The sequence below is a fragment of the Hypanus sabinus genome, unplaced genomic scaffold (genome assembly GCF_030144855.1).
Source record: "Hypanus sabinus isolate sHypSab1 unplaced genomic scaffold, sHypSab1.hap1 scaffold_431, whole genome shotgun sequence".
In the NCBI taxonomy this organism is placed as follows: domain Eukaryota; kingdom Metazoa; phylum Chordata; class Chondrichthyes; order Myliobatiformes; family Dasyatidae; genus Hypanus; species Hypanus sabinus.
In genome coordinates, this window is record NW_026781308.1 from 225,001 (window position 1) to 245,729 (window position 20,729).

Consider the following 20,729-nt stretch of genomic DNA (forward strand, 5'->3'; position numbering starts at 1 on the left):
TTTCTGTCTCTGCCTTTCTCCCCCCTCACTGTCTGTCTTTCTCTCTCTCTCCCTCTCACTCTATATGTCTCTCTCCCTCTGTCTGTCTCTCCCCTCCACTCTCACACTACACACTAAATGTCTAACGCATTCTCTCTCTCGCTCTCTCGCTCTCTCACACACACAAACTCATTCTCTCTCTCTCTGTCTCTCCCTCTCACAGGTAGTTGGAGTTGCCATCTGTGCTTACAGCAGCTGAAAGAGAAGGCCTCGGCCTACATTACCCTAACCTAAGAGGACCCACACTTGCTGGCAAATCTGCGCTGACCGGGGATGTCATGCCTCGGTCATCTCCAGCCCAGAACGTGGCCACATTCCAGAAGCACGACACCAACTGTTGTAAGATAGCGACCCTTGGCCCAAAGACTCCACAATGCTGCTTCTCGGGGCAACGTCTATCCTTGTACTCTGATCTTAAACGTGTGTTTTACAGACATTGACATTTTACTGGGGATTTGCTTTCACTCTGCCTTCACACTGAGAACTTTCCAAGAGACGGCGGGAAGATAGCGAGAGAGCAGAGCGATCAAAGGACCCAGTTCTGGCCGTCCGCAGAGCCAGCGGTTGGATTTCTGCCTCGGACTAGGAGTGGACTGATGGGACACCGACCCCTCCTCTGTCCTGGCTTCTGAGGTGCCCTGATCTTCTGGTTGTGATGGACCGATCCCACTGGGGGCGGCAGTTGGATCGAGAGCCAGATCGACTCCCTCGTTCCTCCCCCTCCCAGCAAACCCTCAGTGCAAACGGGAGTTGCTTGTAAAAAAAAATGCATGGCGTGATGTAGATGTTGTACTCTTCCCATCCCCGCCCCCCCAAATGGCTGCAAGGAAAGAGAGATGAGGCCATGGGAGGAGTGGAGATGAAATCTTGTTGCATTTGGACCAGAGACCAATTCACCTCAGATTATGGGGTCATGACCCCGAGTGGACCCTTCAGTGAGGTTGATTCTATGACTGGGCGTTGGTCAGACATTATGGTGCCTCTCCCATTCAGACGTCTGTCCTGCAGAAGATGTGGAGATACTTTATCGGAAGCTGGTGACGGATCCAGTCTCCTACTGGGCATGAATGAGGTTTGAGGTCTCCACCCCTCTGGAGCCAACATCTCCCTTCATCTTGCGAGGAAACTTTAGGAGTCCTCGGGACTACTTTCTTAAGCTGATGTGTGTGTTTGTTAACTGGGTGTGATTGGGCGTGCCAGGCTCATTGGTCAATGCAGGTGACTGGCATACTGAATGAGCCAATGATTGCAGCTGGTCAACAGGTGCTGGGTTTTTATTCATTCATAGCTCAAATCTGAGGACACTCCGTCCAGGACGTCTGTGGAAGGACACGTGTACCGCGCCTGACGACGCTCCAATGCGTCCCTGGCCTTGGACGGAAGTCAGGACCTGTGATGAGATCAGAACGTCATGCTGCGTGTTGGGAGGGCGTCTGTCTTGTCGAGGGCTGCTGGTTCTGCTTAAACAGAAGATCCTGAGGATGGGGGAGGGAGGCGGTGGTGGGAAGGTGACATTGCCCCCGGGGTAGAGCCAACCTTGTGGTCTGGGTACCCCAGCTTGATTCCGACCTCCAGTGCTGTCTGTCTGGAGTACGCAGGTTCTCCCTGTGGCCCTGTGGGTTCCCCTGGGTGCCCTGCAGATTGGTAGACAAATTGGCTGCTGTAAATTGCCTCCTGCATGTAGGTGAGGGGGTGGGGGTGGGGAAAATTAAATGGGACCGGTGTAGAAGTGTGTGTGGAGGTTGTCGGGCAACACGAGGACCATCTCCTGTTCTGTTTGACTCTGTAACCCCATCCCCAGCCTGAATCTTTTCTCCAAGCCCATTACTTAACCTAGTGAAAGGCCGTTCAGCCCAGCAGCCTGTGGGGACCATTGTCCATCCAGCCACATACTCCCCACTCACCACCGCTTCCTTTCAAAGTAAATCCTGCAGTAAAAGTACCTGTGCTGTGGCATGAATACTTACATTTGAGGCACTGTCCCTAAACCCTATTGCACACGACCATTCCCTAAACACTATTGCACACGACCATTCCCTAAACACTATTGCACACGACCATTCCCTAAACACTACTGGACATAGGAGCAGAATTAAGCCATTCGCTCCATCGAGTCTGCTCTGCCCCCTCCAACATGGCTGATTTATTTTCCCTCTCGTGCCTTCTCTCTGTAACCTTTGATGCCCTGACTAATCAAGAAATTATCAGCCTTTGCTTTATATATACCCAATGAATTGACCTTTTAACTCCTTTCAATTTTAGACGATCTTAATTTCCAATGCCACCTCAAAATTACCTCATTGTATTTATTTACAGGCAGGATCATTGAGCTTGCTGGCATTTATTGCCCGTCCCTAACCGACTCCAGGAAGGTGGCAGTGATCTGTTGATATTCTGCACCCTTGTAGAGAGGACAGCTGGTGGTGGGGAGGGGTGAGTGGGACATAGTGGGCTGTTATGCTGTGGGAGGGGCTGTTGGGGGAGGGCAAGAGGGATCCAGAGCAAAACATGAGGCGAACAGATGGCAAAAGCTGGTTAGATTCCTAAGGGGCTAGCACCGATGTGATGGGCTGAGTGGCCTTGGCAACCTTCAGGGTCTGAAGCTCTGCGCAGGCAGCTCTGAGGTGCAGCCACGTCATGGGGGGGGGGGGGGGTGCACAGCAAGATCCCACAGAGAGTAATGCGGATGGTTCAAGGGGCCCCCCCGGACATTGATGCTGTTCTCTGAGTTCACAGCCCAGGAGCGGTGCCCGGGGGGGTGGCGGAGGGATTTGGAATGGTCATTGACATCTTGCTCAAAGGCTGAGGCTTAACAGGGCATCTTAAAGGAGAAGTGAGTGTGGGAGAGAGTAATTGGGCAATCCTGGGAGGTGGGGACCCCACCAAATGAAATCTGGGGTGGATCGAGAGACCAGGATTGGAGGTATTGGGGCTATGGGGATAGAGGGGGGGAGCGGGGGAAGCCTGCGTCAGACTGGGAGTCTGTGTGAGCACGTCCAGGTTTGGAGGGAAGTAGGAGTGTTGGGATAAGGAAGGTAGGACAGGGGTAAAGGAATGGCACAGGGGTAGAGTTCCTGTCTCCCAGCTTAGGTTCAATGTCGGTTTCTCATCTCCTCCACATATCCCAACGATGAGTGGGGTCGGTGGGTTAATTGACCTGCTGTGAACGTGCTTAGGCAGGGATGGAGTCTGTGTGCGGGGGGAGTCGATGCGAATGTGGGGGAAGAATGTGCAAGTGGGATAGTTGATGGTTGGCGCAGTTTGGATGGGCTGAACGGCCTGTTCCAGCGCAGTATTCCTTTCTGTGTCAGTCTACGGGCCGCTCCCCACCCTCCCTCGCGAGGGGCTGGAATCCCCAGTCCCTCTGCTCCTGATTCACAGCACAATGTGAGTCAGTTCACGAGTGGCTTTGGTGATGTGGCCTCACATAAAGCATCAGGGCGATGGTGACTGCACTGCGAGCCCCTCAGCCTGTGTTCGGCCAGTGTGTTATGTGCGCTGTTTCCTGTGACGTGTAAATCTGGTTAAAGTGTCTGAAACTGACCTGCGTCGTTGGGATCTCTTTACGAAAGTCATGGCAGATTGCGGTTTTGTTTGAAGGTTAAAACGGACTGGAACTTGCCCTTCAGGGACAGCTGGGGAGACCTCTACTTTATCCTCTGGGATACAGCAGGCTGCTGCATAGGGTTCCTGACTGTGACCAGCGGGTTGCACACAAAAGCTGGGCTGTGTCCGTCGCAGACCTGTAACTGCCCTTCACGCAACAACTCTTTAACTCTGACCTCTCTCCTATGCAGTCGTCGTTTCTTTCCGCGCCTTGGGGCGCATCGGGTGCCAATTGGGTCCAAGTCCAGGAGTGTCTTCCTCCGACATAACTGAGGGAGCACCTTCGCCACAGGGTTTGTCATGGTCCAAGAAGGCCCGCAGACACTCCCCGTCCCTGCCCCACCCAACCAACTCCTCAAGGGCAGAGTGGTTGGGCCAATAAATTCAGGCCCACATCCCAATGTACAAACGCAAGTCACCTTGAATCTCAATCTTTACAATTACATAGAACCCAGAAGAGTCCAGCACAGGAACAGGCCATCCGGCCCACGTTGTTGTGCTGAACCAGCGAAAGAGCAAATGGAAAACACCCAAACACTAATCCCTCCTCCCTACACCATGTCCACATCCCTCCATCTTCCTCACATCCATGTGCTTATCCAAATGTCTGTTAAAAGCCTCTAATGTATTCGCCTCTACCACTGTACCGGGCAGCACATTCCAGACATCCACCGCTCTCTGAGTAAAAAACTTACCCCTCACATCCCCCTTGAACCTCCCCCTCTCACCCTCAATACATGCCCTCTGGTATTAGCCATTTCAACCCTGGGAAACAGATACCCCCGTCCACTCGATCTATGCCTCTCATAATCTTGTAAACCTCCATCAGATCTCCCCTCAGCCTCCAACGCTCCAGAGAGAACACTCCAGGTTTGTCCAGCCTCTCGTGACAGCACATGCCCTCTAAACCAGGCAGCGTCCTGGCAAACCTCTTCTGCTCCCTCTCCAGAGCCTCAACATCCCTCCTGTAGTGGGGTGACCAGAGCTGTATGTGGTACTCCAGCGGAGGCCTAAGCAGGGTTTTCTGAAGTTGCCCAATTCTGATTCCACTTCCAGAACAGAGTCAGATTTGTGAAATGGTGGACTGTGTTCCTGGCAGAAGCCAACACCCCCCCCCCCCCCCCCCAACATCTGGATTCTACATAACACACAGAAAATGCTGGAGGAACTCAGCATCTCGGCCCAAGACGTTGACTGTTTACTCGTTTCCATGGATGCTGCCTGGCCTGCTGAGTTCCTCCTGCACTTTGTGTGCGTTGCTTGGATTGCCACCTTCTGCAGGGTTTCTCTTGTTCGTGTCCGGGTTCTAAGTGTTGGCTCTGCACAGGGCCCAAGGAGAGAGCATTGAGGGCCCTGTATCTCACAGGTCGTTAAAAGCTGTAGTCTCCATCGGTGTGGCTGTTGATTCCATGTCTTCAGCGCAGGGGGAAGGGGAATGTCACTCTGTAGAAGTTAATCGTTGGACTCCAGGGCCGGTAAAGTTAACAGAAGGATTTAGTTGCCAATGGCAACCAGAGAGGCTGCTCTGTGAATATTCACCAGTGTTCAAGGACTTGGTTTTTAATGCTGGGTCCCAGTCTTGATCAGAAAGAGGTTTGAGCTGTCAATCCACAATCTTACAATGATATGGAATAGACAGAGGCTATTCAGCCCATCAAATCTGTGGTGTGGACCATAAGACATAGGAGCAGAATTAGGCCACTCAGCCCATCAATTCTTCTCCACCATTCCATCATGGCTGATCCCGGATCACACTCAACCACATACACCTGCATTCTCACCATATCCTTTGATGCCCTGACCAATCAGGAAACGATCAACTTCCGCCTTAAATATACCCATGGACTTGGCCTCCACCACAGCCTGTGACAGAGCATTCCACAGATTTACTACTCTCTGGCTGAAAAGATTCCTCCTCTGCTCTGTTCTGAAAAGGCTGCCCCTCAATTTTGAGGCTGTGCCCTCTGGTTCTGAATACCTGAACCAGTCCTTTCACATTTGGCAGGTTTGAATGAGATCCCCCCGCATTCTTCTAAACTCTAATGAGTCCAGGTCCAAAGCTGCCAAATGCGCCTCATGTGTTAACCCCTTCGTTCCCGGAATCGTCCTCGGCCTCTCTCCAATGACAACCCATCTTTTCTGAAATATGGACTCCAAAACTGTTGACAATACTCTGTGAGGGCTGACTTGTGTCTTATAAGGGCTCAGCATTATCTCCTTGATTTTATATTCTGTTCCCCTTGAAATAAATCCCAACACTGCACTTGCCTTCTTTACCATAGACTCAACCCATAAATTAACCTCTTGGGAGTCTTGCACAAGGACTCCTATGTCCTCCTTAATACTACCCCTACCACAGTGTGGCCCTACAGGTTGTACTACCCTCCCACAGTGTGACCCTCCCTCAGTACTAAACTGCATTTTGGGTGTCTGTAATCTGTTCTCCAGGCAGGACCTTCTGCCTCCCGCCCCCCCCCCCCCCATCCAAGCAGTAATTGAAGAGAATTGTTTGTTGTTCATCGATCTCAAATCTCACAAACCATCGAAGGAGATTCCAACAACTTAACCAGCGATTCTTAAGGCAAAAGAAGGTGACAAATAAATGATTTCTGTAAAACAAAGAGATGCTGTTGCTGCAAAGCCAATTTCAACATTGTTGGTGTAAGGAAAATTGTAAAGATTTTGACATGAAGTTGTTTCTATATTTGTTGGTGAACTCTGTGTACCTGAGGCTGCAGTGTGTTTGCGGTACCCCGGGGGTAGCTGCCCCTTCCGAGGGGGTGGGGCTGTGACGTTACCGCACCGCTGGGAGAGGTTTCCGCCAGCTCGCGGGCTGATACACCCCCTCCTCCCGAACAGCCGCCGTGATGCGAGTCCAAACAGGCCGTGCGGTTGGCTCCTCTCGGCCCCAAGGCGAGGACATTTGGCCCATCGTGGATAACCTACACCTTGTAGACAGAAAGAAGGGCTGGTGCGACGTGCTGGGGGAGGTGAATTCTTCAGGTTGAAGAGGTTGGAAGGGAGGATCAAGCCCCAGGCTGGGCTCTCAGCCACTTGGGTGGTGATGACCTATGACCTACGGTTGAACGGTCAGCTCCTTTTGGGTGGAATGACCTATGACCTACGGTTGAATGGTCAGCTCCTTTGGGTGCGATGACCTATGACCTATGGTTGAAGGGTCAGCACCTTTGGGTGGAGTTGACCTATGATTAGATAGGATTCAGTCCCAATTCCCACCCTGAGGGCTTAGGTTCAATGCTGGAAATTCAACAGGAACCAAAGGTTGAGAGGGAGGGGAGACACAGGACCGGTTTCTGTCGCCTGCATCACTCCCTCCCCACCTACTGGTTCTTGCATCACACGGAGAGTGTTTCCTGCCCTTGCTGCAGTCAAGAATGGGGATTAACGTGGTGGATTTCGGTCCACGCTGCATCCTACTAATGCATCCTCTGCCCACCCTGACCAACCCCCTCACACTAAATACCAGCAGATCGGCCCCCTCAATCCCTCATCTCGAAGAAACAACTCTGAGGGCAGGTCAGTGGGGTTGTGGGGGCTGGGGTCAGTTTAGAGGAAATGGTATTTGAAGGAAATACGAGACAGTTGCAGGGAGGTTGGAATCAATAGAATTGCCCCGAGGGCCAGCATTCACGATGGGCCGAATGGCTTTCTTCTATGTCTTAAACCCATGGTTCTGTAGAAAGATGCTGGGTCACACAGCCGTGAAACATCGCAAACAAGATGATCCCATCTCCCGTCTGTGAGGCCCCAGCTGACCCCGAGCGAGGCGTTACGAAGGCCGTGTTGGGCCCTGCAGCCTTGCGCGGCCCAGGCAGGACAGCCACTGTACCGGTCGGTCTCAGTTGTCTTTGCTAGTGTTATTTTGGCGTATCTGTGTTGCAAAAGTGATGTTGTCTGGTTCAAGTAGTGTTCCTGGCAGTTTTAAGAATAAAAATTAATTGGATTTGATTATCAGTCTGGAAGGAGGGCTGCTGGCTCATTTTCATTCTTCATGAGCATTATCTGAGGTTTCTGCTGCCAGTCTCTCACACGCATACACATCTTCACACACACATACACACCCTCACACATGCATACACACCCTCACACACACATACACACCCTCTCACACACATACACACCCTCACACACGCATACACACCCTCACACACACATACACACCCTCACACATGCATACACACCCTCACACACACATACACACCCTCTCACACGCATACACACCCTCACACACGCATACACACCCTCACACACACATACACACCCTCTCACACGCATACAAACCCTCTCACACGCATACACACCCTCACACACGCATACACACCCTCACACATGCATACACACCCTCACACACACATACACACCCTCACACACGCTTACACACCCTCACACACACATACACACCCTCACACACGCATACACACCCTCACACACACATACACACTCTCACACACACATACAAATCCTCACACACACATACACACCCTCACACACACATACACACCCTCACACACACATACACATCCTCACACACACAAACACACCCTCACACACACATACACACCCTCACACACGCATACACACCCTCACACACGCATACACACCCTCACACACGCATACACACCCTCACACACACATACACACCCTCACACACACATACACACCCTCACACACGCATACACACCCTCACACATGCATACACACCCTCTCACACACATACACACCCTCACACACACATACACCCCCTCACAAACACATACACACTCTCACACACATACACATCCTCACACACACAAACACATCCTCACACACACATACACACTCTCACACACACATACATATCTTCACACACACATACACATCTTCACACACACATACACATCTTCACACACACATACACACCCTCACACACACATCCACATCCTCACAAACACATACACACTCTCACACACACATACATATCTTCACACACACATACACATCTTCACACACACATACACACTCTCACACACACATACACACCCTCACACACACATACACACCCTCACACACACATACACATCTTCACACACACATACACACCCTCACACACGCATACACACCCTCACACACACATACACACTCTCACACACACATACAAATCCTCACACACACATACACACCCTCACACACACATACACACCCTCACACACACATACACATCCTCACACACACAAACACACCCTCACACACACATACACACCCTCACACACGCATACACACCCTCACACACGCATACACACCCTCACACACGCATACACACCCTCACACACACATACACACCCTCACACACACATACACACCCTCACACACGCATACACACCCTCACACATGCATACACACCCTCTCACACACATACACACCCTCACACACACATACACCCCCTCACAAACACATACACACTCTCACACACATACACATCCTCACACACACAAACACATCCTCACACACACATACACACTCTCACACACACATACATATCTTCACACACACATACACATCTTCACACACATACACATCTTCACACACACATACACACCCTCACACACACATCCACATCCTCACAAACACATACACACTCTCACACACACATACATATCTTCACACACACATACACATCTTCACACACACATACACACTCTCACACACACATACACACCCTCACACACACATACACACCCTCACACACACATACACATCTTCACACACACATACACACCCTCACACACACATACACACACTCACACACACATACACATCCTCACACACACATACACACCCTCACACACACATACACACACTCACACACACATACACACACTCACACACACATACACATCCTCACACACACATACACACCCTCACACACACATACACACCCTCACACACACATACACACACTCACACACACATACACATCCTCACACACACATACACACCGTCACACACACATACACATCTTCACACACATACACACCGTCACACACACATACACATCCTCACACACACAGATACACACCCTCACACACACATACACATCCTCACACACACATACACACCCTCACACACACATACACATCCTCACACACAGATACACACCCTCACACACACATACACACACTCACACACACATACACATCCTCACACACACACATACACACTCTCACACACACATACACACCCTCACACACACATACACATCCTCACACACACATACACATCCTCACACACACATACACACCCCCTCACACACACATACACATCCTCACACACACATACACACCCTCACACACACATACACACCCTCACACACACACATCCTCACACACACATACACATCCTCACACACACATACACACCCCCTCACACACACATACACATCCTCACACACACATACACACCGTCACACACACATACACACCGTCACACACACATACACACCGTCACACACACATACACATCCTCACACACACAAACACACCCTCACACACACATACACACTCTCACACACACATACACATCGTCACACACACAAACACACCCTCACACAAACATACACATCCTCACACACACAAACACACCCTCACACACACATACACAACTTTACACATGCATACACGCCCTCTCAAACACATACACACCTTCTCACACACATACACACCCTCACACATGCATACACACCCTCACACATGCATACACACCCTCACACATGCATACACACCCTCTCACACACATACACACCCTCACACATGCATACACATCCTCACACACACAAACACACCCTCACACACACAAACACACCCTCACACACACATACACACTCTCACACACACATACACATCGTCACACACACAAACACACCCTCACACACACATACACATCCTCACACACACATACACACCCTCACACACACATACACACCCTCACACACACATACACACTCTCACACATACACACCCTCACACACACATACACATCCTCACACACACAAACACACCCTCACACACACATACACACCCTCACACACACATACACACCCTCACACACGCATACACACCCTCACACACGCGTACACACCCTCTCACACACACATACACACTCTCACACACACACACCCTCAGACACACATACACACCCTCACACACATACACATCCTCACACACACATACACACCCTCACACACACATACACACCCTCACACACACACATCCTCACACACACATACACATCCTCTCACACACATACACATCCTCACACACACACAAACACATCCTCACACACACATACACACTCTCACACACACATACATATCTTCACACACACATACACATCTTCACACACACATACACATCTTCACACACACATACACACCCTCACACACACATCCACATCCTCACAAACACATACACACTCTCACACACACATACATATCTTCACACACACATACACATCTTCATACACACTCTCACACACACATACACACCCTCACACACACATACACACCCTCACACACACATACACATCTTCACACACACATACACACCCTCACACACGCATACACACCCTCACACACACATACACACTCTCACACACACATACAAATCCTCACACACACATACACACCCTCACACACACATACACACCCTCACACACACATACACATCCTCACACACACAAACACACCCTCACACACACATACACACCCTCACACACGCATACACACCCTCACACACGCATACACACCCTCACACACGCATACACACCCTCACACACGCATACACACCCTCACACACGCATACACACCCTCACACATGCATACACACCCTCTCACACACATACACACCCTCACACACACATACACCCCCTCACAAACACATACACACTCTCACACACATACACATCCTCACACACACAAACACATCCTCACACACACATACACACTCTCACACACACATACATATCTTCACACACACATACACATCTTCACACACACATACACATCTTCACACACACATACACACCCTCACACACACATCCACATCCTCACAAACACATACACACTCTCACACACACATACATATCTTCACACACACATACACATCTTCACACACACATACACACTCTCACACACACATACACACCCTCACACACACATACATACCCTCACACACACATACACATCTTCACACACACATACACACCCTCACACACACATACACACACTCACACACACATACACATCCTCACACACACATACACACCCTCACACACACATACACACACTCACACACACATACACACACTCACACACACATACACATCCTCACACACACATACACACCCTCACACACACATACACACCCTCACACACACATACACACACTCACACACACATACACATCCTCACACACACATACACACCGTCACACACACATACACATCTTCACACACATACACACCGTCACACACACATACACATCCTCACACACACAGATACACACCCTCACACACACATACACATCCTCACACACACATACACACCCTCACACACACATACACATCCTCACACACAGATACACACCCTCACACACACATACACACCCTCACACACACATACACACCCCCTCACACACACATACACATCCTCACTCACACATACACACCCTCACTCACACATACACACCCTCACACACACACATCCTCACACACACATACACATCCTCACACACACATACACACCCCCTCACACACACATACACATCCTCACACACACATACACACCGTCACACACACATACACACCGTCACACACACATACACATCCTCACACACACAAACACACCCTCACACACACAAACACACCCTCACACACACATACACACTCTCACACACACATACACATCGTCACACACACAAACACACACTCACACACACATACACATCCTCACACACACAAACACACCCTCACACACACATACACAACTTTACACATGCATACACGCCCTCTCAAACACATACACACCTTCTCACACACATACACACCCTCACACATGCATACACATCCTCACACATGCATACACACCCTCACACATGCATACACACCCTCTCACACACATACACACCCTCACACATGCATACACATCCTCACACACACAAACACACCCTCACACACACAAACACACCCTCACACACACATACACACTCTCACACACACATACACATCGTCTCACACACAAACACACCCTCACACACACATACACATCCTCACACACACATACACACCCTCACACACACATACACACCCTCACACACACATACACACTCTCACACATACACACCCTCACACACACATACACATCCTCACACACACAAACACACCCTCACACACACATACACACCCTCACACACACATACACACCCTCACACACGCATGCACACCCTCACACACGCGTACACACCCTCTCACACACACATACACACTCTCACACACACACACCCCCACACACACATACACACCCTCACACACATACACATCCTCTCACACACACATACACATCCTCACACACACATACACACCCCCTCACACACACATACACATCCTCACACACACATACACACCCTCACACACACATACACACCCTCACACACACACATCCTCACACACACATACACATCCTCACACACACATACACACCCCCTCACACAGACATACACATCCTCACACACACATACACACCGTCACACACACATACACATCCTCACACACACAAACACACCCTCACACACACAAACACACCCTCACACACACATACACACTCTCACACACACATACACATCGTCACACACACAAACACACCCTCACACACACATACACATCCTCACACACACAAACACACCCTCACACACACATACACAACTTTACACATGCATACACGCCCTCTCAAACACATACACACCTTCTCACACACATACACACCCTCACACATGCATACACACCCTCACACATGCATACACACCCTCTCACACACATACACACCCTCACACATGCATACACATCCTCACACACACAAACACACCCTCACACACACAAACACACCCTCACACACACATACACACTCTCACACACACATACACATCGTCACACACACAAACACACCCTCACACACACATACACATCCTCACACACACATACACACCCTCACACACACATACACACCCTCACACACACATACACACTCTCACACATACACACCCTCACACACACATACACATCCTCACACACACAAACACAACCTCACACACACATACACACCCTCACACACACATACACACCCTCACACACGCATACACACCCTCACACACGCGTACACACCCTCTCACACACACATACACACTCTCACACACACACACCCTCACACACACATACACACCCTCACACACATACACATCCTCACACACACAAACACACCCTCACACACACATACACACCCTCACACACACATACACACCCTCACACACACATAAACACCTTCACACACGCATACACACCCTCACACACGCATACACACCCTCACACACGCATACACACCCTCACACACACATACACACCCTCACACACACATACACACCCTCACACACGCATACACACCCTCACACATGCATACACACCCTCTCACACACATACACACCCTCACACACACATACACCCCCTCACAAACACATACACACTCTCACACACATACACATCCTCACACACACAAACACATCCTCACACACACATACACACTCTCACACACACATACATATCTTCACACACACATACACATCTTCACACACACATACACATCTTCACACACACATACACACCCTCACACACACATCCACATCCTCACAAACACATACACACTCTCACACACACATACATATCTTCACACACACATACACATCTTCACACACACATACACACTCTCACACACACATACACACCCTCACACACACATACACACCCTCACACACACATACACATCTTCACACACACATACACACCCTCACACACACATACACATCCTCACACACACATACACACCCTCACACACACATACACACACTCACACACACATACACACACTCACACACACATACACATCCTCACACACACATACACACCCTCACACACACATACACACCCTCACACACACATACACACACTCACACACACATACACATCCTCACACACACATACACACCGTCACACACACATACACATCTTCACATACATACACACCGTCACACACACATACACATCCTCACACACACAGATACACACCCTCACACACACATACACATCCTCACACACACATACACATCCTCACACACAGATACACACCCTCACACACACATACACACACTCACACACACATACACATCCTCACACACACACATACACACCCTCACACACACATACACACCCTCACACACACATACACATCCTCACACACACATACACATCCTCACACACACATACACACCCCCTCACACACACATACACATCCTCACACACACATACACACCCTCACACACACATACACACCCTCACACACACACATCCTCACACACACATACACATCCTCACACACACATACACACCCCCTCACACACACATACACATCCTCACACACACATACACACCGTCACACACACATACACACCGTCACACACACATACACATCCTCACACACACAAACACACCCTCACACACACAAACACACCCTCACACACACATACACACTCTCACACACACATACACAACTTTACACATGCATACACGCCCTCTCAAACACATACACACCTTCTCACACACATACACACCCTCACACATGCATACACACCCTCACACATGCATACACACCCTCACACATGCATACACACCCTCTCACACACATACACACCCTCACACATGCATACACATCCTCACACACACAAACACACCCTCACACACACAAACACACCCTCACACACACATACACACTCTCACACACACATACACATCGTCACACACACAAACACACCCTCGCACACACATACACATCCTCACACACACATACACACCCTCACACACACATACACACCCTCACACACACATACACACTCTCACACATACACACCCTCACACACACATACACATCCTCACACACACAAACACACCCTCACACACACATACACACCCTCACACACACATACACACCCTCACACACGCATACACACCCTCACACACGCGTACACACCCTCTCACACACACATACACACTCTCACACACACACACCCTCACACACACATACACACCCTCACACACATACACATCCTCACACACACATACACATCCTCACACACACATACACACCCCCTCACACACACATACACATCCTCACACACACATACACACCCTCACACACACATACACACCCTCACACACACACATCCTCACACACACATACACATCCTCACACACACATACACACCCCCTCACACACACATACACATCCTCACACACACATACACACCGTCACACACACATACACATCCTCACACACACAAACACACCCTCACACACACAAACACACCCTCACACACACATACACACTCTCACACACACATACACATCGTCACACACACAAACACACCCTCACACACACATACACATCCTCACACACACAAACACACCCTCACACACACATACACAACTTTACACATGCATACACGCCCTCTCAAACACATACACACCTTCTCACACACATACACACCCTCACACATGCATACACACCCTCACACATGCATACACACCCTCACACATGCATACACACCCTCTCACACACATACACACCCTCACACATGCATACACATCCTCACACACACAAACACACCCTCACACACACAAACACACCCTCACACACACATACACACTCTCACACACACATACACATCGTCACACACACAAACACACCCTCACACACACATACACATCCTCACACACACATACACACCCTCACACACACATACACACCCTCACGCACACATACACACTCTCACACATACACACCCTCACACACACATACACATCCTCACACACACAAACACACCCTCACACACACATACACACCCTCACACACACATACACACCCTCACACACGCATACACACCCTCACACACGCGTACACACCCTCTCACACACACATACACACTCTCACACACACACACCCTCACACACACATACACACCCTCACACACATACACATCCTCACACACACAAACACACCCTCACACACACATACACACCCTCACACACACATACACACCCTCACACACACATAAACACCTTCACACACACATACACACCCTCACACACACATACACATCCTCACACACACATACACACCCCCTCACACACACATACACATCGTCACACACACAAACACACCCTCACACACACATACACATCCTCACACACACAAACACACCCTCACACACACATACACAACTTTACACATGCATACACGCCCTCTCAAACACATACACACCTTCTCACACACATACACACCCTCACACATGCATACACACCCTCACACATGCATACACACCCTCACACATGCATACACACCCTCTCACACACATACACACCCTCACACATGCATACACATCCTCACACACACAAACACACCCTCACACACACAAACACACCCTCACACACACATACACACTCTCACACACACATACACATCGTCACACACACAAACACACCCTCACACACACATACACATCCTCACACACACATACACACCCTCACACACACATACACACCCTCACACACACATACACACTCTCACACATACACACCCTCACACACACATACACATCCTCACACACACAAACACACCCTCACACACACATACACACCCTCACACACACATACACACCCTCACACACGCATACACACCCTCACACACGCGTACACACCCTCTCACACACACATACACACTCTCACACACACACACCCTCACACACACATACACACCCTCACACACATACACATCCTCACACACACAAACACACCCTCACACACACATACACACCCTCACACACACATACACACCCTCACACACACATAAACACCTTCACACACACATACACACCCTCACACATGCATACACACCCTCACACATGCATACACACCCTCACACATGCATACACACCCTCTCACACACATACACACCCTCACACATGCATACACATCCTCACACACACAAACACACCCTCACACACACAAACACACCCTCACACACACATACACACTCTCACACACACATACACATCGTCACACACACAAACACACCCTCACACACACATACACATCCTCACACACACATACACACCCTCACACACACATACACACCCTCACACACACATACACACTCTCACACATACACACCCTCACACACACATACACATCCTCACACACACAAACACACCCTCACACACACATACACACCCTCACACACACATACACACCCTCACACACGCATACACACCCTCACACACGCGTACACACCCTCTCACACACACATACACACTCTCACACACACACACCCTCACACACACATACACACCCTCACACACATACACATCCTCACACACACAAACACACCCTCACACACACATACACACCCTCACACACACATACACACCCTCACACACACATAAACACCTTCACACACACATACACACCCTCACACACACATACACACCCTCACACACGCATACACACCCTCACACACGCATACACTCCCTCTCACACACACATGCACACTCTCACACACACACACCCTCACACACACATACACATCCTCACACACACAAACACGCCCTCACACACACATACACACCCTCACACACACATACACACCCTCACACAGGCATACACACCCTCACACACACATACACACCCTCACACACACATACCCTCACACATGCATACACACCCTCACACACACATACACACCCTCACACACACATACACACCCTCACACACGCATACACACCCTCACACATGCATACACACCCTCACACACACATACACACCCTCACACACACATACACATCCTCACACACACATACACACCCCCTCACACACACATACACATCCTCACACACACATACACACCCTCACACACACATACACACACTCACACACACATACACATCCTCACACACACATACACATCCTCACACACACATACACACCCTCACACACACATACACACCCTCACACACACACATCCTCACACACATAAACATCCTCACACACACATACACACCCCCTCACACAGACATACACATCCTCACACACACATACACACCGTCACACACACATACACATCCTCACACACACAAACACACCCTCACACACACAAACACACCCTCACACACACATACACACTCTCACACACACATACACATCGTCACACACACAAACACACCCTCACACACACATACACATCCTCACACACACAAACACACCCTCACACACACATACACAACTTTACACATGCATACACGCCCTCTCAAACACATACACACCTTCTCACACACATACACACCCTCACACATGCATACACACCCTCACACATGCATACACACCCTCACACATGCATACACACCCTCTCACACACATACACACCCTCACACATGCATACACATCCTCACACACACAAACACACCCTCACACACACAAACACACCCTCACACACACATACACACTCTCACACACACATACACATCGTCACACACACAAACACACCCTCACACACACATACACATCCTCACACACACATACACACCCTCACACACACATACACACCCTCACACACACATACACACTCTCACACATACACACCCTCACACACACATACACATCCTCACACACACAAACACACCCTCACACACACATACACACCCTCACACACACATACACACCCTCACACACGCATACACACCCTCACACACGCGTACACACCCTCTCACACACACATACACACTCTCACACACACACACCCTCACACACACATACACACCCTCACACACATACACATCCTCACACACACAAACACACCCTCACACACACATACACACCCTCACACACACATACACACCCTCACACACACATAAACACCTTCACACACGCATACACACCCTCACACACGCATACACACCCTCACACACGCATACACACCCTCACACACACATACACACCCTCACACACACATACACACCCTCACACACGCATACACACCCTCACACATGCATACACACCCTCTCACACACATACACACCCTCACACACACATACACCCCCTCACAAACACATACACACTCTCACACACATACACATCCTCACACACACAAACACATCCTCACACACACATACACACTCTCACACACACATACATATCTTCACAGACACATACACATCTTCACACACACATACACACCCTCACACACACATCCACATCCTCACAAACACATACACACTCTCACACACACATACATATCTTCACACACACATACACATCTTCACACACACATACACACTCTCACACACACATACACACCCTCACACACACATACACACCCTCACACACACATACACATCTTCACACACACATACACACCCTCAGACACACATACACACACTCACACACACATACACATCCTCACACACACATACACACCCTCACACACACATACACACACTCACACACACATACACACACTCACACACACATACACATCCTCACACACACATACACACCCTCACACACACATACACACCCTCACACACACATACACACACTCACACACACATACACATCCTCACACACACATACACACCGTCACACACACATACACATCTTCACACACATACACACCGTCACACACACATACACATCCTCACACACACAGATACACACCCTCACAC

General features: G+C 49.5%; 1 protein-coding gene across 3 annotated transcripts in view; it reads left to right on the forward strand.

The window, feature by feature from the left end:
* Nucleotides 1-2,454, forward strand: part of dpf1 (double PHD fingers 1) — a 225,862-nt gene extending 223,408 nt beyond the window's left edge. For all 3 annotated transcript variants that reach the window (XM_059961325.1, XM_059961323.1, XM_059961324.1), the window contains one exon: nt 203-2,454. In XM_059961325.1, the coding sequence (XP_059817308.1) occupies nt 203-273 (71 nt within the window). In that variant the 3' untranslated portion in view covers nt 274-2,454. The remainder of the gene's footprint in view (nt 1-202) is intronic.
* Nucleotides 2,455-20,729: the final 18,275 nt, after the last annotated feature.